Source organism: Fomitopsis serialis (genome assembly GCF_022376445.1).
Source record: "Fomitopsis serialis strain Sig1Antser10 chromosome Unknown B0H18scaffold_21, whole genome shotgun sequence".
Classification (NCBI taxonomy): Eukaryota; Fungi; Basidiomycota; class Agaricomycetes; order Polyporales; family Fomitopsidaceae; genus Fomitopsis; species Fomitopsis serialis.
This window is the reverse complement of record NW_025954981.1, coordinates 190,062-208,724: the sequence shown is the minus strand read 5'-3', so window position 1 is coordinate 208,724 and position 18,663 is coordinate 190,062. Positions and strand designations below refer to the sequence as shown.

General features: G+C 55.9%; 7 protein-coding genes across 7 annotated transcripts; 5 read left to right on the top strand and 2 right to left on the bottom strand.

The window, feature by feature from the left end:
- The first annotated feature begins 1,678 nt into the window (after positions 1-1,678).
- On the top strand, positions 1,679-2,193 carry B0H18DRAFT_222116 (uncharacterized protein). The gene is made up of 3 exons (XM_048037190.1): positions 1,679-1,750; positions 1,816-1,909; positions 1,961-2,193. The coding sequence occupies exons 2-3, from the start codon at positions 1,838-1,840 to the stop codon at positions 2,108-2,110; spliced, it is 222 nt and encodes a 73-aa protein (XP_047895231.1). The 5' UTR covers positions 1,679-1,750; positions 1,816-1,837; the 3' UTR covers positions 2,111-2,193.
- Positions 2,194-6,017: 3,824 nt separating this feature from the next.
- On the top strand, positions 6,018-6,872 carry B0H18DRAFT_1117560 (uncharacterized protein; the record flags this gene model as incomplete). Its single annotated transcript, XM_048033605.1, has 3 exons — positions 6,018-6,043; positions 6,102-6,459; positions 6,513-6,872. The coding sequence occupies 3 exons, from the start codon at positions 6,018-6,020 to the stop codon at positions 6,870-6,872; spliced, it is 744 nt and encodes a 247-aa protein (XP_047895230.1).
- Positions 6,873-7,082: 210 nt separating this feature from the next.
- On the bottom strand, positions 7,083-9,154 carry B0H18DRAFT_874272 (diphthamide biosynthesis protein; the record flags this gene model as incomplete). The annotated part of the gene is made up of 11 exons (XM_048040340.1): positions 7,083-7,210; positions 7,266-7,355; positions 7,420-7,509; positions 7,555-7,693; positions 7,749-7,918; positions 7,980-8,121; positions 8,179-8,420; positions 8,474-8,631; positions 8,689-8,766; positions 8,821-8,939; positions 8,996-9,154. The coding sequence occupies 11 exons, from the start codon at positions 9,152-9,154 to the stop codon at positions 7,083-7,085; spliced, it is 1,515 nt and encodes a 504-aa protein (XP_047895229.1).
- A 211-nt stretch (positions 9,155-9,365) lies between these two features.
- B0H18DRAFT_998216 (mitochondrial outer membrane translocase receptor TOM70) lies at positions 9,366-11,865 on the top strand. The gene is made up of 11 exons (XM_048045489.1): positions 9,366-9,663; positions 9,718-9,764; positions 9,817-10,111; positions 10,164-10,273; positions 10,322-10,385; positions 10,439-10,619; positions 10,690-10,890; positions 10,913-11,146; positions 11,200-11,286; positions 11,337-11,592; positions 11,645-11,865. The coding sequence occupies exons 1-11, from the start codon at positions 9,381-9,383 to the stop codon at positions 11,726-11,728; spliced, it is 1,842 nt and encodes a 613-aa protein (XP_047895228.1). The 5' UTR covers positions 9,366-9,380; the 3' UTR covers positions 11,729-11,865.
- Positions 11,866-12,082: 217 nt separating this feature from the next.
- Positions 12,083-14,274, top strand: B0H18DRAFT_1117557 (uncharacterized protein; the record flags this gene model as incomplete). Its single annotated transcript, XM_048033604.1, has 4 exons — positions 12,083-12,333; positions 12,395-13,596; positions 13,648-13,942; positions 14,001-14,274. 4 exons carry the CDS (start codon positions 12,083-12,085, stop codon positions 14,272-14,274), a joined length of 2,022 nt encoding a protein of 673 aa, XP_047895227.1.
- Positions 14,275-14,553: 279 nt separating this feature from the next.
- On the bottom strand, positions 14,554-15,951 carry B0H18DRAFT_221997 (uncharacterized protein). Its single transcript, XM_048037189.1, has 4 exons — positions 15,812-15,951; positions 15,622-15,763; positions 15,184-15,562; positions 14,554-15,125 (listed from the first exon to the last, which is right to left on the bottom strand). Exons 2-4 carry the CDS (start codon positions 15,623-15,625, stop codon positions 14,792-14,794), a joined length of 717 nt encoding a protein of 238 aa, XP_047895226.1. The 5' UTR covers positions 15,626-15,763; positions 15,812-15,951; the 3' UTR covers positions 14,554-14,791.
- Positions 15,952-18,239: 2,288 nt separating this feature from the next.
- Positions 18,240-18,589, top strand: B0H18DRAFT_998204 (uncharacterized protein; the record flags this gene model as incomplete). Its single annotated transcript, XM_048045488.1, has 2 exons — positions 18,240-18,425; positions 18,453-18,589. Coding segments are annotated over 2 exons (213 nt in total), but the record flags the coding sequence as incomplete, so codon positions are not given.
- Positions 18,590-18,663: the final 74 nt, after the last annotated feature.

The following is an 18,663-nucleotide window of genomic DNA, read 5'->3' as shown; positions in this document are numbered from 1 at the left end:
TTGGCGTTCTTATCTCTCAGAATCTGCGTGATGACTCTTCACGATCCACTCTGGACTCCCGGCTCTGACTGGGACGCACGTGAGGCCCTTCCAGCCACAATAGTACACTTACGAGCATGGAAAGTTAGTGAATTAGGCCGCAGAATAGAAAGAACAGAGCACTCACCGTCGCTCGAGGCTAGCAGACTGAGGTATCTGCGACGGCCATACGGCTCAGGGGTCAGATCTGGACTAGCTGATGTCGCCGAGCGCACGTCACACGCGCGTCGCGGGCGAAGCTATGTAAAGGCCCGCCGGGCTATCGACTGCTTCTTCCAAGCGGTAAGGGCCAGATATAAGGTGCAACGAGTTACTAGATTCTAGCAGCGTTCGTGGGCAGTTTGTTCGCAAAGTTGTGAGCCGGTGGATCCAAGTAAGTCGGCGTCGTAAATTGAACTTGTGCGCCACATTCGCCACATTCGCCACAAGCGCGTCCGTGACAATCCATCACGGTCATCCCTCGGTGACACCTCACTCATTTGGTAGTCACACACACCGTTCAAGTGAGCCCTCCACCATGATGTTACCTCTCCAATACTTACCGCGACTCAAGTACCGACACTAGGCTCTATTCACCTACATATCATCGCTACAACGCAAGGGTTCCGCGATGCCGGTGCTTATAGGGTAAACCCGTCCAAACCACCATCAGGTCGCTATAGCTAACTCGGAGTCCGGACCCCTTCAAGTCACCTCCACATGCCAGCTGGCGAGCAGCTGAACAGCAACGAGTTACAGTCGTTTGCATAATGGTTGTCGCATGCGCGCGACGAGAAATTTGTTTGGCCTTCTTTGGCTGGCCCCGACACACCACCGGAGCTGGTCAATCCCGTTGTTTGCACAGAGTGTGCGGGGTAGCCAATGATAGTCTCTTCTCAACGCCGGCCACGAAACCCAGGACACCTAGCCTGCATCCTCGCCACAGAATATGGAGGGTATTCAGCAAGATACCAGGTATCCCGAACATTTCGGACGAGGGGCCCAGATGCTGTGGTCGTTCCGCCGATGTGTGCCGTGGGGCGTGGAGCCTCGGCTCCACCTATGCTGGTCAACGCGAAGCGACAACCATTATGCAAACGACTGTATGAAGAAGGGAGCCATCATCGATCATCAACTGCTCCGTTCGCTCGGGTGGCGTCTGTTCGCATATAACCCCACATCGGATGTGCACAAGGTCAGGATACCTCTAATCTGCGGCACTCTCTTGAAATTACGGCGTTGAATCTCACGAGTGCGTTTTTGTGGCGATACTGGTATCTGACAGTTGATAGCACGTTGCGTCGGCGATTTGCTCGCCAATTCAGAGTCAGTGCACTATTTCATAGGCAGGTGTGCAAGCCAATGCTTCTGTGGTTTTGCAGTCCAGCTACGCGTGAGCTGGAGAATGGATTGCATAGCATTTGTGCTCGTCAGAGTCTAGGTGCGCGGCTATGCTGCGTTGACTTACTGTTACGAACAGGCGTGAGCTGGCTCTCACCTTCGTTGAATCCTACGACTGAGCGTCGTGCCGAGGTATGCAGTGTCCCCTGATTCATAGTCTGTTGACCTGTGTCCGGGCAACTCATACGTATTTGCTAGACTGGGAGCATATCTCTCATGTCATTCCATTTGCAACCCAAATCACTTCGGGAGTGCGCGTGGATTGTTCCCGCGACTGAATACATCTCGGTATACATGGTTGCCTCCTCCGTGCGTTAGTTCATCGAACCAGGTCAGTCGCGCTGGCCTTCCGTGAGGCATAAGACATGAGGATGGCTCTGTGACACTGCGTCGTAGCTTTACATCACCCACCGTGAATATGCTAGCGCTCGCGCTCACGGCATTCGCTGGACTGGCCGTCCTCGGTGTGTCTGCAGCGCCACAGGCCCGAGTACGTCCTCGTCCCTCAGATCTCCACGGCGAACTGAGTGCCCCTTGATAGGCTACCTCTGACCCCTCGTGCCCGGTCCTCTACACCCCGACAACCACCGAGACGATCTCGATCATCGCGCCGACCTACACGGGGCCCTACTCGACAGCCACTTTGACCGAGACGTTGTACAGCTTCCCGATCGCCACCTCTACGACATAGTGGGACAACATATATGGAGAGGCATACACTCAGGCGTGGACATACACGGATAGCCGCAACGACCCGCCGTACCCTTCTTCGCTGCTACTGTGCATCTCCCCTTCTTCAAGCTCTCTCGTTCGCTGATGAATGTCTCCATCATAGGGACCTTCTCCTATAATTGTCATGTGGATCGAGATGCATGACCCACTGGCGGTTTGCGACATGTTTAGGGTAGAGCCTCGGAACCAGACTGCCGTTCACACCTACCATTTTGTACAGACCGTGCGGCTCTCATTGGTGTCAATCTCATTGACAGCAACGAGGGCAGTGTATTCAGTGAATAGGACCTGGTCAGCACCTTCAGCCGCACGACGCCAACCGCAACTTACTTCTCATAGTAGTAAAGGCGCAAGTCTGCCAACACATAAATGTGGTTCGCACAGTTTTCCCGACTGTCTTCTTTCAGTACTAATTACTGATATACAGCATTAGTAGGTGTGAGCCAGAATCAATACAGAGTGGAAGACAAGCCAGACTCGTAGGCGAGCGGCCGCTTCACATGCCCGCTAATATAAGTCTCAGTGAGAGTGGCTCCCCTCAATCATTCGCACGTGAACTGACAAACGTCCCGATGCAGCCGGGCTCTTCGCGTAGTCAATAACGGCAACCTGCCTGAGCTGTGCAGATCACTGCAGCGGAAATACCATTATTGTCCGGTGCTTGGGGCCCTTACGCCCCTCCGTACTAGATCAAATTCCCACCCGAAGAGTTGCGGTTGACCGAGATGATTGATCTACAAGCTCGCGCGAACCTTGCGAAACCGCACAGACAGGGCGGTTTCTAGATACAGAGAAGACGTAATCCATGGAGTATTTGGCATGTTCGGCGGCGTCTGGCTACTTATGTAGTGGATTTCCCATGCCTATCAGAGTCTCAGCAAACAGGTCAGATCGACGCCAGATGCCCTAGCTCCCTGTATGACCCTTTCCAACGATCAGGTAGCTACCGGCGGAAGAAACGCTTCGATTGACTAAGGCGATCCGTTCGAGCTGCCAGTGGTGCGCATTCGAAAGCTACCAGCATCTGCCAGTGTTACGTGTCCTCGTACTCCTGGACGGGAGCATGACGAGAGATAACATAGGGAACTTGCTTCTGGTGGGCACGGTGATACTGGAGTGGGGGGGAATGCTTCTGAAGTGGACCATCGAACTTACTTAGGCAGATGACCCACTTATTTGGAGTCGTTATGTGTACTGCGCGGACCGTGGCCACATGGTGCATCTGCAGCAAAGACGAATATGCATGGGCCTACACCCATCGAACGGAAATGAAACTTCCTGAACCTCGTGCGCCGATAGGCTTTGCCTGGCTATCTGTTTCAGTACCAGCTATCTGAACGTTCTAGAATTCATCGGCGTGAGCTCTGGTACACCTATTCAGTCGCTTTGTGTCCGAACTGACCGCTACCATCGTATCAGAGCCTCCGGTAATACGTTGAATGTGAGAGGCGCGGCTTTGATGCGGCGCAGCGACTTTCGGCACTGCCATGACTTCCTTCCGACAACGAGGTTTCAAGACACTGCTGAACCAATATGATTAATCACATATATCAGCAATACTGGGTTCTACGTTTGTGGTTCCTGTAGGCGTACCTTGCCTTCTCCGATACTGGATGTCGTGCCAGTACACTCTGTACAAAAGGGCAAGCCGTGGGTAACTCTATACTGGCAACTGGCAAGCCAAGTCGCCAGGGATGCCACTGCCAAACGTAAGCTACCCTCCATGCAGAGTGTCAACCATTACCGAACGCACTAGCCGCAGGGCCAATCCGCGACTCGGACGTTGATTCTCAACGATCGAGGGGCGCACATCCGAGTCGATCAAACAACCGAGGCATACATACGAGATCTTCTGTCGAATCTCAATCGGCGGGCCCGTGGCGGAGGTGCCTGTGGGTCATGCTACCGCATCAATAACCGTGGTCGCAGCCTCTTAGTAGTACGAGGGCGGACCACGCTTGGGAGCAACGGACTTAGCAACTTTGCAGCGCCGAACGTAGGTCGTCTCCTTCGCATAAGGCTAGGCTACAGCGGTCCCGATCTGTGCCGGCTGAAGCGTTGACGACTCGGTGGAGACCAATATACACGGCGGTCACGGTTGATGAACATGACGGGCGTCCTCTTCAGCGCGTAGTTTCCGGAACACGACTCCGTTGACTGAGTATCTGCAGGCCAAGCTTGAGAGAGGGACGCAAAGTTCGACTGTCTTCATTCAGTACTAGTGATATACAGCTTTACTAGTAGGTGTGAGCCAGAATCAAGTGAGTACTTACTTGCAGATCGGCCAATTCGGCGGCGTGGCAGAACACGTGCACATCCAACTTGAGGAGGAGGAGGAGGGTGGGTCATTAGTCATCGGCCGGGAGCGCGGTAGCGCCCAGCAGCATCTGACGATGACATGAAGTTCCGAGTCAAGTTACATAGCGCGCTCCTCCGATTTGAACAAATTTAAACTGTAATGCCCAATCTGACGGGCCCATTGAATGACGAACCGAGGCCGACTGCATCTAGATCTGTTGACTGTTGTCCCGTTGTCTTGACTGAATCAACTCAAGCTTGTGTAATTCGTTGAAGTGCCAGTACCTGATGGATGCGTATTCACACCTCTGAACGCATCAAAGGCGCTGCAGGACCGACAATTTGGACGGCAATCTTTACCGTGACTACAAGCTTAAGATGCATGGATATGAGTGAGTGATTCGGTCCGTCCCAACCCCCGGATCTCTCGAATCACAATTGGTGAGCGAATTTGTCGACATGTCAACAACGACGCAGAAGCTGATACAGTCCCGAGTCTGCACGAGTCAGCGCCAGGTCTCGGACATACTATCATAGCAAACTATGCATGCAGCGCATAGTAAGTAACTGTCCCCGCTGAAGCGCTGACTCATGAACCGCCCCCTTTGTCAGTTCACGCCGTGGAATGACGTCTACCACTGGCTGCGTGTTCGCCAGATATTCTCCTAGCGCTTTCCGTTCGACCTACTATATTAGTAGCGCCGCGCGCGTTAGTCGCACTATTGTCGCGGGTAGTTCCGTGCTCTTCACATGCGATTGTGTGATGCACACTGGACCACTCTATTATCACGGTGCGCCTATTCCAAAACAGCGTCTGCATTGGCAATTGCCCCGCGTATCTGCTGGGTCTAAGCAGGGCATGACAATGCAATCGGCTCTTTCCAGATGAAATTGTTAAGATGCACGTCAATGCATAGGCGAGTGGCTCCTGGAATTTGACGTCCCTCTGTGAACTGACACGGCGTTTAATTCGCTACGTGGCCCTCCACTCCTTAGCACCACCATCATCGGCGTCAGGGTCATCACCTATACTCGGTAATGTCCGGGCACAAGTGCATCGGAAAGATCCAGCCAGGCTCCCTATCATACACGAATGTCTTGACTCTGAGCTCACCGGTCTCCCCTCGAAGTGTGGCAACAACCGCTCCCCTTGTATCAGTCGTCTGTCAATACATATGCTTCCTAGGCCCGAGCAGGCCTACAAACGAGTTCTCCCGTGTATACGGCGAGTTCTCGGCTCCCACCCGCGCTCGGAGAATATTCATGATTGAAGCCGGCAAGTACCGCCACTAAATGTCTGGCAACGCGCGAGACGATTGCGTCTTCTACTGCCCTTCTTTCCTACAAGCATCATTACCTGAACCGGCCGCTGCCATCCACTGAGCCCGACGGAGATTGCCGCCCACATTACGGACGTGCGGCTACGCGGCGATGGCCACGGCAAAACAGGCTCCTCCGTCGAGACACTCCCCCCTCCCGCTGTGGTTATATATCACGCCGAACGCTGCTATGTGCCACACCCAGCATAGGACCGCCGTGGAAGAGGGCCACAAGACACCCAGAGCAAGATGGACCGTATTCCTACCAACTTCGAGTGTGTACTTTTCTCCAACATCCGCTCGGAGTGGCGCACTCACCATGACTGGACGTAGCATGTTCCGTGAAAATTTATTTGTCGACCTACACGGCGCTACATACTCGTATTATTCCCCTGAGGTTTTACCACCTGCGGGGAATGCTCTGCAGCAGCATCCCAGCATGGCGACTTCGTTGTCCGCCTCCACCTTCCCAATCCTCGACCCTTGCGATCGTCGTCGGGCTCTTGAGCAGTTCACCGACATTGTCTGCTCGTCCACGGCGTTACCACCCCAAGCCGACCGTATTTTGCACGATGTTCACACATTCATGCTCGCACACCCGTCAACATCTCTATTCACGACGGGGGAAAACTCGTTGAGCATGTTTCCAAGTGGAGAAGATAATCTAACTCGCGCTCACGTTGGCCATATTGTACGTCCGAGTCAACTGGCTCAGAGGCCGGAACTCATAATTTGTTCACTTAGAACCCCAACGTCCACGAACAAGAGCTCGCTTGCGACGGCAAAGCATGTCGTTTCGATAGCTGTCGTGAAATCCTTTGGGACACTACGACTGCCGGCATCACCAAACATCTCTTGGACCATCACTTCATGGACGACCGCACGGAATGGGAGAACTCAGACGAAAGGATCCGCTGCCTGTGGAGGGACTGCCGACACCGCGGGACTCTCAAGAAGCGCAGCGTCGCGAAGCACATCGGCACGTCTCACCTCAAGACGACGGAGGTGAGGTGCGACGTGCCGGGCTGCGACACCGTCTTGAGCAGGGGAGACGGCTGGAAGAGACACGTCAAGACCGTGCACGGCATGGCGACTTCGCCCTAGGTGAGTAATCCTTGACATCGAAGCCGTCGACATTGTATCATGACCTTGGTGTACGCACAGTGATCGACGCTAGCGGAGCAGTGCCACTGGCATACGATGGTTGACCGATCCACTTGTACTATAAGTTGGGCCCGCTGTACCATGTGCTTTTCAATGTACCCTCGCATTCGCAGCTCGTGCAATGCAATTATGCTGAGTTCATTGTCATTGTCATTGTGACCGGTGGTCGTCTGCGTAGCCCTTCGCAATCCCACTCCTGCCTTGCTCGAGCGTACTCGGCGCATCCTGGCCGATCCTCGTTTCTAAGCCCTGGAATGTACGGGTTTGCAGGAATTGTCCTGAGATGATTGATCAACAGTTGGCCTTCACACGATACCCACTAGACTAGCGTACCTGCTGCACTGTCTGCGAGGACAGCAATTGAGTTGTCTTTATTTCGGAGAACGACTGCAGAGGAGTCGCCTGAGGGGGTTTCAGCGGGAGCTGAAGCTGTGTCGCAGTCATGACATGAGCGAGCAGACTATTGAACGAGAGTTTCGCTACGTACCACCATAACGTTTTGCGTATCGGTACTTCCCGGTGACGAGTGAGAACACAGGTTCATCGGAATCTTCCTCATCGCGAGTCGACGCGTCTTCTGAGAGGAAGCCTTCGCATCGCGTACGTAGATGGAACAAATCACTCGACTCACCTTCCTCCTCGTGTCCACTGTATTCCGCGAGCACTCTGTCGAAGTCCAAGACGTACCGTCCTGTCCAGCTCTGCTCCGCCCGGAGCGCCACCTCCAGTTCATACGGAGTCACTATCGGGCGCAAGAAGTCCTGTACCATTCTCCGGTGAGCGAACTCTCAGGGAGAGCGGGCGAGTATGGCCGACCTTGGCTTCGATCAAGCTGTTCTCCGGACACGCGACGAGCACGAAACACTCGATCTCCAGGAAGTTCGCGAGTTTCGCAGGATTGAGCTTTCCTACACTGATCGTGTAGCTCTTCTTGTGGGCTTTTGCCAGCATTTTTCGTAGATGAGAGATCAGTGGGAGGTAGGAAGCTGAAGAATCGTAGGTGATGAGTTGATACATTTGGGGGAAAGGCGGTATGTGGGTGTTCACCTACACCGAGCGTTCCTATGAGGATGCCAAAGACGTCCGCATCTCTGGCCTTTTGGACTGTAGCGTATCGACGCATGAGAAGCCTGTTTGTGCGCGCGGATTCTAGACGGGTGGCTGTTGTCTGAGGATCATAGGAGTAGACCTGCGCTGGGTTGAGGCGCCGGATCTTCGTGCGGAACGATGAGATTGAAAGGCTCACCTGGCAAGACGCGTGTGTCATGAGCAGATTGGTGAGACTGAGGCTTTCCCCTCCGACGTAGAGGATGACACAATTCTCGGAGGACGCTTCTTCGAAATCATTTTCCCCAGAGTTTGAATCTTGCTGAGGCGTCTGGTCGAGCTTGTTTGGCTGCTTCGTCGGATAAGTCATACTCGGAATCGGCGACTGGAGGATCTTGGTTGGTGCAGGGAGAGCCGCTCGAAGCTTATTCATAATCGCGTCTGGAGGTTATTCGTGAGTCCGTAGCATATTTTCGGGTACAAGTCTAGTCCACCTGCTCTGTGAGCATATGCAACATCGAGTCGGAGCATACATGCGCCCTTCGTGTGCTCTGAGCTTGAGCTTGCTAACGCTTGCACGAAGCTGTCTATACAATCCGCGGAATCGATCGGCTTCTTCCCGAATACGTAGATGACCGGAAGGCGCGATGTCCTTGTTTAAAGCATCGTTCTTATGTGGGACGACAATTTGGTTGACGAGGTTACTCACTGGCTCATGCATGCATGTCCGTAATGGACCATTGCATCCGCCTCGACGTGCTGAGCGGCAACTTCGTCGACACAACAACTGGGTGAAGGTAAATTCAAAGCCATGAATTGACTGGGACAACAAGCAACATACCTGCCATAAGATGTATCGGCTAGAACATATAGCTCTCGTCCGTCACCGAGCCGAGCCTTCAAGCGTCGAAATATGGGGACGGAGTCACGCAGCAGTTCATCAGGGAACTGGAGTGCTATCTGTATAGCCATGAGCCCCTGGTCAAGCATATCACGGATTTATGTGTAGAGTGTACCCTTTTGTAATCACCTTTGCATATTTGTTCTACTGTGCGGTCGATGTCATAATAATCTTCGAGTTCTTCAGGCGAGAGCTCCTCCAGAACATCGTCGAGGTCAATCGTCCGCGTGATCGCATCCTCGCCGCTTGCGGCAAAGGCGGTGGTAGGCTCCATTGTCGCGCAGAGTCTGAGAATGGGTAATGACAAGTAAGGCAATGGGAGTAGGATGGAAGGAAGATCGGGCAAGATTCGAGGATCGGAGGCCTCGATCTCAGCGATCTCAGCCAGCTCAGACCCTAACCTCTGTCTTCACCCCTTTTGGAAAGTGCATCACATGTGACCGTCACCAGAAAATGGCATTCCCTCACGCGCCCGGCAGCCAGGCCGCCGTCCTTCCGTCATGTCTTCCTCCTCCACGTCCTCGCAGGGCGTCGTCGAGCGCGTCCAGTCTTTCGTCTCCGAGAACAGGCGGGCGGTCCTCATCGGCACTGCCGCCGCGCTCGTCGCCATCGGCGGTGTTGCGTACTATGCTTCCACGTCACGCGGGCCAGGAGCGGATGGGGACTCGGAGAAGGGTGAGCGCAAGAAGGACAAGAAAAAGGGCAAGAAGCGCAAGACGACGAAGGACAAGGACGGGCCCATTCTCGAGGAGCGTGCGCCGAAGGCGGAGGTGTCCGAGGAAGGTGAGCTGGCAGTGCTGTGCCCGAGGTGGGAGGTCATGACGGACGGTGCTCCAGAGGATGTCATACTCTCGGCTGAGGACGTCGCTCGCATGTCCACTGAGGTGCGTCTCTTAGTGTCTGTGGACGTACACATTCATCTTCACACTGCTACAGGAACGGTCAAAAGCAGCAGCCTCTTTGAAGGCGAGGGGCAATGCCGCGTACTCGAGCCGCCAGTTCAGTACCGCCATTGACTTGTACACGCGAGCGATTGTCGTCACCCCCAAGCCCGAGCCTGTGTTCTACAGCAACCGCGCGGCATGTTACATCAACATGAGCCCTCCAGAATACGAAAAGGTCGTTGCGGACTGTGACGAGGCGCTCAAGCTCGACGCTAGCTACGTCAAGGCCCTGAACCGTCGAGCAACTGCTCTGGAGGCGCTGGACAAGAGTGAGGAGGCATTGCGGGGTATGTTCGGATGACCATGGCGCGTGAGGGGAGCTAGACTTATCGCTGGCAGACTACACCGCGGCGACTATCCTAAACAAGTTCCAAAATGAGGCGGCAGCACAGTCTGTCGAACGGGTGCTGAAGAAGCTGTCGGGTAAGAAAGCCTCAGAGATCATTGCGGTACGTCTATCTCTGGACCTCTTGAAGACTCGCTGAGCGATGCCGCAGGGTCGTGAACGGCGCCTTCCCTCACATACATTCGTATCTGCGTACTTTGGAGCCTTCCGTACTCGTGAGTTCAAGTTCGTGACCTATCTTAGGCTCACGCGCTGATCTTTCTCAAAGGTCAACTGCCCACCCTCCCCGAGACCCCTTCGCAAGGCGACCAAACTCTCCTTTTGTCCCTCCAGGCGCTCGCCGCTGGTGACTACACGCACTCGCTCAGCCTCGTCAACGAGGCGATCGAGCAGAGCATCTCGTTCGACGAGGGCAAGGCCGAGGCGCTCAACCTGCGCGGCACGTTCAAGTGCGTCCGTCGGCATGCACACTCCCATTTCGGGCTGACGTTCTCCCGCTGCTTGCCTTGTGGGTGCCAGGTTCCTGATGACGGACGTGACTGGCGCGAAGGAGGACTTCCTCGCATCGATCGACCTCCAGCCGTCCCTGACGCAAACATGGGTCAAGATCGCCAGCGTCTATATGGAGCAGGGCGATCCCAAGAAGGCATTCGATTGCTTCGAGGAGGCGATTAAGCACAACTTCGGACGATCCGGACATATATTACCACCGTGGGCAAGGTAAGTTGCCCATTCGTCTGAGGCGGCTGCGGTTTGACGGAGACGCGTGGTTGCTGCTAGTTCTGTTCATTATGAACGAGTTCGAGGAGGCGGCGCAGAACTACACGAAGTCGACGCAGCTGGACGACCAGTTTGTGTTCAGTCACATACAGCTCGCGGTGGCGCAGTACAAGGCGAACAACCTCGCGAACAGCATGGCGACCTTCCGGCGGACGCTCAAGGCGTTCCCACATCGCAGCGAGCCGCACAACTACTAGTCAGTCCGCATTGATACTCCCGGTTAGTGATGACTACTGATAGCTTTTGTAGCGGAGAGTTGCTGCTCGACCAGCAGCGGTTCTCGGAAGCAGTTGACAAGTTCGACCGTGCGATTGAGATTGAGACCGAACGCTCGAAGTAAGTTGGAGAATACGGTTCACTTGTTTCGCACTCAGAGAGCCTCGCAGACCGCCGCCTGTCAACGTTCTGCCCCAAGTGAACAAGGGTCTTGCATTGTACCAGTGGAAGCAGGACGTCGGAGCGGCAGAGCGGTGCTGCCAAGAAGCGCTGCGAGTCGACCCGGAGTGCGAGGCTGCTGTTGCGACTCTGGCGCAGCTCAGCTTGCAGCAGGGCAAGATCGATGTCGCGATGGAGATGTTCGAACGCCAAGCTGACCTTGCGCGGAGCGAGCCGGAGCTCATGAACGCGCTGACGTACCAGTTTGTGAGTCAAGTTTCTACGCGGGTAGTGTGGCGATTCTGATGGTAGTTTACAGGCGACGAGGGCACAGGTCGAGTTCATGAAGAACTACCCGGAGATGGCTGGGCAGCTGAACTCGATTGCGCGGAGCATGATGTGAGGGTAGTAGTTACGTTTACGATGTCTCGAGGCGAGGTGCTGCCCGGGGACGAGCAAAACTGCACGGACTGTGTCGCGTGCTATGCGATTTCCTGTTTACATCTACATAGTCTTATAATGATATCACCATCGCTCACAGTGCATCGAGGGTGCAGGATCGCTTAGGTTGGCGACTAGCAGAGGAAAGATGACCCGAGCGGTCGGGGTGGGAGTTGTGATGGCACGCGAAATCGGACGAGGATGGTTCGATCACCTCCGCACTCGTCTACCGCGATGCGTCCTGCTCTCCTTTGCTGATGGCCTACGATCGCTCCTGCTCTGCACTAATCACATACCCGACCGGATACCACACGCCATGAATACCGCGCCCACCTTCAAATTCCCGGCCGACGCGCCACCGCCCGAGTCGGAAGGCTCCGCCGGCGAGGAGGAGTCGCGCACCCCCTCGCGGCGGCAGGTCGCCTTCTACCCACACATGAAGTCCGCGAACAAGCCCCAGAAGCCGTTCAGCCGCAGCGCAGCGAAGCGGGAGAGCGTGATGGCGCTGGGGAGCATCGAGCACCTGCAGCACTACTTCACAAAGTCGGGCATCGCGGCGGAAAGCAAGTGAGTGCTGCGTTCCCGGGCGAGGCGAGCGTGCGCTGATGCGGCCTGCGGCCGTTTCGAGTCCTCTCAACAAGCCGCACAGCGGCATGGTCCCCGCCATCGGCGGCCCGTCCGCCCTCCACATCCGCCCCTTCTCCCAGCAGGTGCGCGACTTCGAGCTCCCGCCGTCCCCAGCCGTCCCGCAGATCATCCAGCCATCCTTCCCGCCGTACGTGAAGACGTTCGAAACAGACTCGGAGAGCCTCCGGCCAGGAGTCATCGAAGACCTGAGTGCGGTCGCGGCGGGGTGGCAGCTGGACGGAGGCATACACATAGACCAAGATCCCAATCTCCTGGGAGCAGGCGGAAAGTCCGGAGAACACCTCGACGTGCTTGATCTCCTCAAGACAACTACGCGTGCAGTACGGTCCGTGCGCAACTACCTCGTATCGCTACCAGACGACTCCCCCACGCCGATGCTCCAGACGTACTTCCGCCCACAGAGCCTGCCGAGCGCGCCCCTACCACGGAGGCGCGTCTCACAGCCCGACGCAGCCTCAGACCAGTTGACGCGCATCCGACGCGGCGCGCTCGAGGTGCTCACGGCGCTGCGGGACCTCGAGGAGTCCGCGCGCCTCCCGCTCGAGCACGACGCGTATGACGCGCAGAGCGACCATGGATCGACCTCATCGCCCGAGCAGAGCGACCTCAGCACCCGCGCGACGTCCCCAGACTTCTTCGACAACGACGGCGACACGTCCGTCTCCATCTCCTTCATCGAGGTCGGCGGGAGCAGGAAGCCGGTGCCGGTGTGGGAGGACGAAGAGTCGACGCGCGACTTGAGCGACGAGGAGCTCGGGAAGCGCGATCGGTGGGACGAGCGGCTCGTCCTCGGGGGCGGCTGGCTCTACCGGCAGGACATGCGCCTCGCTGATATGGCCCGCGAGCGCGCGGTCGTAGGGCGGTACCTCGACGCCGTGGATGAGGTGCTCTTCGGTGGCGTGCAGGGCGGGAAGCGCGGGTGGACGCGAGAGCGGGAGCGTGCGGAGCGCAGGCAGAGGGAAGGTCGCAGGGCGAGCTCCGTGGAAGGTCTCATGAACAGCAGCGCGGCGTCGAAGCGGGCGTCACGCAGAGTCGTTTCTACGGGGATGCTCGACGCGATGCGGGACATGGTTGTCACGGAAGAGCCAGAAGAGATGGAGACATTGACGGAGGAGGACGCAGTGGAGGACGACGATCTGCCGGAGTGGGCGAAACGGTCAACATTCGCTGACAACCCTCTGGGTGAGTTTATTGCTGCCTCTTCGTAGCCTGTGCTCAGATTTCCCGCGTCAGGCCGTCTGCACGCTCTCTTGGTAGCTTTCCTTCCCGTGAATCTCCTGCCTCAGCTCCCCCACGCACCGCCAAACCGCTCCACACTACTAGAATCGCTCTCGTCTGGCCAGTTGCTTTGCGTCGCGTACAACGTAGGCGTGCGCAAGTCGCGGAAACCCTGGGGCTTCGTCAGCAAGGACGCCATCCACGACATCGTCATGCTCGAGGCACAGTCTCCTGGCGCCGGCCAGGAGGGAGAGGCGGGCAAGCGGGGGTGGACGTTCAGACGCACGGACAACCTCCGCCTGTGGGCAGCGTAAGCGCCTCCACGTCCTCAGATCACCACGTTCCGCATACTGACATGCCGTCTGCAGTGCCCTGAAGCTTCGCTATCTTCTTCCGATCACGTCGCCCGCGAGGCCCAACGCCGCCAGGACGCCGGGGTCGGTGACGCCCTCTTATTCTGGGACGCCGGTTCCCTCTCCGTCCGCGTCGCAGGTGAGGTTCCCGAGCAACACGAATGAGGAGCCGATTTTGTTTGACGCCCCGATGGTCGCGCGGCTGGAGGGCGCGTGGGAGGACATGCTGGAGGCGGTGGTGCTCAGGTGGATGGACGCGGTGGTGGAGGAGCGGAGGGGCGAGCGGTGACGTGACGATATGAATGTACGAGCCCCGTTCTTGTTTGTGCATCGATCTTAAGTTTTGCGTTGTGACCCTTTCTATGCCATCAGTCTTCGCGAGGAAGCGGCAGATCGGACTGTCGACCGGAGCGTAAGTATACCGGGGATGCTTGTTGTTCGTGAATAGGCTGCAACGTGTGGGGAATGGGCGGGTGATGATAACGGGAAGGCTACATTATGAGTTGCTACATTACTACCGAGTCTCGTATACTGTACCGAATGCTACAATAACTGGATACGCAAAGTGTGAATTGTGAAGATCCCGGGGATTCGAACTGGAGGGAACGGCGGGAAAATCCTGTACTATATTAGTCGTGGATGCGGGGTATGCTTTGTATTGTGCGCCAAACCTCATATCACCGAGATACGAGGAACGCTCTTGGGGCGTCTGCCCTCCCACAAATAAACACAGCTTCCGACGATAGTAAATGCCAGACTCACCAATATCAATATATTAACCCTGTGCTTCATCTCCACATGCCTCTTCAAGCATCGCCTCTTGACAGCCTCTCGTTGCACCCATCAACGCTGCAAATCACGGTCGTCGACTTGAGGTGCGTGCCTGAGATATGCTTCGATAGGCTGCGGTGCAGCAGGTCGGTGTCGCAGTCGCGCCAGCGGCATGCTACCTTCAGTCGGACGTCTTCCAGGCGTCGAGCGGCTCCGGGATGTCTTGGAGATGGTGTTCTACGAGGTGCTTCTTGACTTCGCCACAGTCGTCCCGATGGACCGGCCGCAGCTGCGCCATTTGCACAGCGGCCCATCGTCCTCAGGCTGGGATGACCCCACAGAGCCTGGGGCCGAGGAGTGGCTGTCGTCCTATGGACCAGGTGTTTTATCAGCACGGATTCAGAGAGGACGCGATATAAAGACGCACGATGCTTCCCTCGGTGGACATGTATGGAAGTAGAAAGCCTGCCTGGGGCGCGGCCATTCCCAGCCGCCCCTCCGTATCCAAACGGTCATACATGACCACCATGTCGAGGATTTGCCGCGCCAATGGACTCCGCTCATGCTCGGCAACGATACGCATGGCTGCGAGGAACCTCTCGAGGCAGTAGATTTCATGGCTATGCGCAGCCGATTCCAGGTAGAACCCTGTAGCGAGAGTCGATGGACCAGCCGTTGACGGGCCAGCCTGAGGCTGAGAGTAGAGGTCGGGACACGGATAGCCGGCAGGGTCGGGGGAATGGTGGCCTCCATGGGGTAGGAAGGGGACAAATTGCGGCCCTCCCCAGAGAGGGTGCAACTCATCGCTGACAGGTTGTGCCCTCGTGGTGAGTGGAAAGGTACCACGAGTCGTAGGAGTACGTACCCATGCATATGCGGGGCGCCGCTTGGGTCCATTGTGGATGAAGCCTACCGAGGAGTCGGAGTCGAAGCAATGGGGGCGAGAGAACGCAGCACGCCTGTCAGCAGCACCACGAACGCTGATAGGAGGTGAATCGAGGAGGCACCTGGAAAAGATCATCGCTGAGGGGGGATTTATATTTCGAGAGAATGACCTTCGACTTTGCGCGCCGAACATCGGTGCGGGCGCGATACAGGGACATGGAAAATCTAGATCCTCAGATTTGGTGCCGTTATGCCCACTCTGTGCACTTTGATCCGGAAATTTCAATTGTCGGCAATGGGTAGTGGGTTACTCAGAGTGAGATTCCGCGAAGGTCGAACTGCTTGATTACGTCAAACGCATTTGGTCGTGCAGCTGCCTGCATAGACGCGTCCTACGAAGCACAGACAAGGCCTACGAAGCACTTCTTCGGGCCATCGACGGCGGTTGGTCCGATTGGTCGTGAGTGGGCTCAGACGCATTCAATTGCCACGACCCCAAGGACATTTGTACAACCACGCACTAGACAGACTTTCGTCAAACGTGCTTCTAGCCTCTTCGTGTGGGGCGTCACACGTACTTCAATACTAAGACCGATGTTTCCGTACTTCATTGAACCCTACAGCTTGCCGTGCATGCGTGTCGCGGAATGGTGGAGATGAGGGAGATATTTGCCCGTGAGATCCGCTGTGAGATAGGGTTTATGTCCTTCTCTCGCGTCGTCCATTATCGTTTATGGCAGTGCGGTTCGCGGCCTCGTGTACGAAGGGCGCCGGGCACCGGAATATCCCTCCGATGTTATGTACCTATTACTATCACGGTCAGTGAGAATAATGAATGCCGGCCGTGGTGCCATCTCGGGCGGAGTAACAACCGACAAGACGAACGTTTGTCGATCCACTGTGAACATTGGAATCATTATTCGCCGGACCGGGCGCAAGGGCGGGATCCCTTTCGGCTTGCCGTTGATTGCGGACACCGACCACCAAGTCTTCTCTTCGGGTCTCCAGTTCCACTGCCACTTCAGGGAACGGAGCTCTTGCGCGGACGCAGCGTAGCAACTACCTACGCCATGTCAGGTATTCCCAGGAGAGGCTGATGTATCAGGATTGCCTATATGATAGCTCACCTGTGTAAGCGTCTGGAACTACCATATCTGCGAGCAGAAACTCCCTCCATTATATTGCCGTCGGGAGTGCAAGCAAGACCCAGAAACGAGGATCGAGTGTTTAAGGGGACCGAGGCTCGATGTTCATCGAAAGACGTGAATGTGAAACGATGAAGCGCTGGGCCCGGACCCTTCTTCACTGGTAGTGTGCCCTCCGAGTTGTTAGTCCCACCATCACGCAATGAGGACATTATTCGTTGCATCTTGACGCACATCATTGATGGTTGAAGTACACAGGCTCCGCTAAGACCGAAGACGAGGGGAACTTTGGGTGTGTTCGTGACCGTGGCAGCGATTGCATGGCATCAAAGGCTTCGCGAGCACACGCCGACCTCCCGGATATGCTATCGCTGTGGCAGGCAGCGATTTTAGGTAGGATGTAGGTCTCGGACAGTTTCTGGAAGGATCACTGGATCTCTGTGTAGCATGTCTGTCGTCAGAGTCCAGCTCATGAGTCTGAACTCGAATGACCTACTCAATCTGGAACCAGCCTGAGGCCTGGTCGGTGCGCTCACCTTCTGAGTGCACGTTACATCTCGATGTGCGCATCAAGCCACTGCTCTCCTTGTGTATAGATGACATGCCGTCGGAGTATCGATATACTAGTCGCTGTTTGATTCTTGATTCGTCGCGCGACCGTACGAGTGACAGTGAGTGCCATTGAACACATCAGATTGTTCGGGACAGAGCGCTCAGATGGGCAGAAACTATAGCAGCCATAGTATGACACTAGCGAATAGATTGGAGCACAACCGTCCGGTGAGTCTGAGCCAAGAACACTAATACCGCTGAGCTCGCGCTGAGCGTCGCCTATTCTAAGCGCTCACTGCACGCCACCCACTGAATGTGGTTGTGTATAATTTCCATAAATGGATATGTACACGCCCATTTGTGGGAGAGGCCTCGGTCGCCTGAGAGTCTGAGACCGGGCATGCTACGCGGCCAGCGTGGCGCCCACAAGTCCTGAGGCCTGAGGAGGCGCAGAATACGCCTATCCCGGGAGAGGCCCCTCAGTCACCTCTGAGGCAGACCTGAACTGTTCAGGTCACCGGCCTGAGGGTCAGACTCGGACAGGACATCTTAGCCACCTCTGTCTTCGGGTCATGGCGATGTCTGATTCAGGTAGTCAGCACATCTGTATGGCCCTTAACCAACACCTCGTTAGAACGAATCGCGAGCTCGTGGTTGGTTCAAGTTGGGTTACGTAGAAAATCATGATAATTATCATGATTGTATTGATACATCACTGCCAGTAGTGACTACGATGTACTGGTCTACCTATTATGGTCTCTAAGGCGAGCGGCGAGTAAGCGGTCAGCGCGTCGGTGACGACCGACAGTGGTGCAGGTGATGGTCAAAGAGAAAACCGAGTCCGGCAGCAATGCGAAAGAGCAATTGCCGTTCGCCTAGCTTGACACTCGTTTCGGCCTAGCTTGCGGAGCCGAAACGGACAATACGTTGTGCTCGGGCGCTGACTGCTGAAGAGGCGGCAGGGTGTCGATTGGTAGAGGCTGGTGCAATAACTCATGACCGGGAGCACTTTGGATTAATAACGTGGGGAGTAAGACTGCAACGTCGTTACTGCTGTGGTCGGTGGGTCTGTGGCTATCACCGTGCAGTCAGTTGGCTCAGATTTGCGCACGAGAGATCTCAGTCACTTATTGTCCTGTGACTTGACATTGCTCGTTCTTGTCTTCGTGTCAATCTGTGAGGACTGTTCTACACAGGATGTTGGTGAGGCCTTAGCTTGTCACCTCTCAGATCGTAGTCAGGTCAGAGCGCAAACCCGACTACAGTATATGGCGCCGTCCGGCGATTCAGGTCCGTATGACCCGCCCCGGTAAGGTATTTTCACG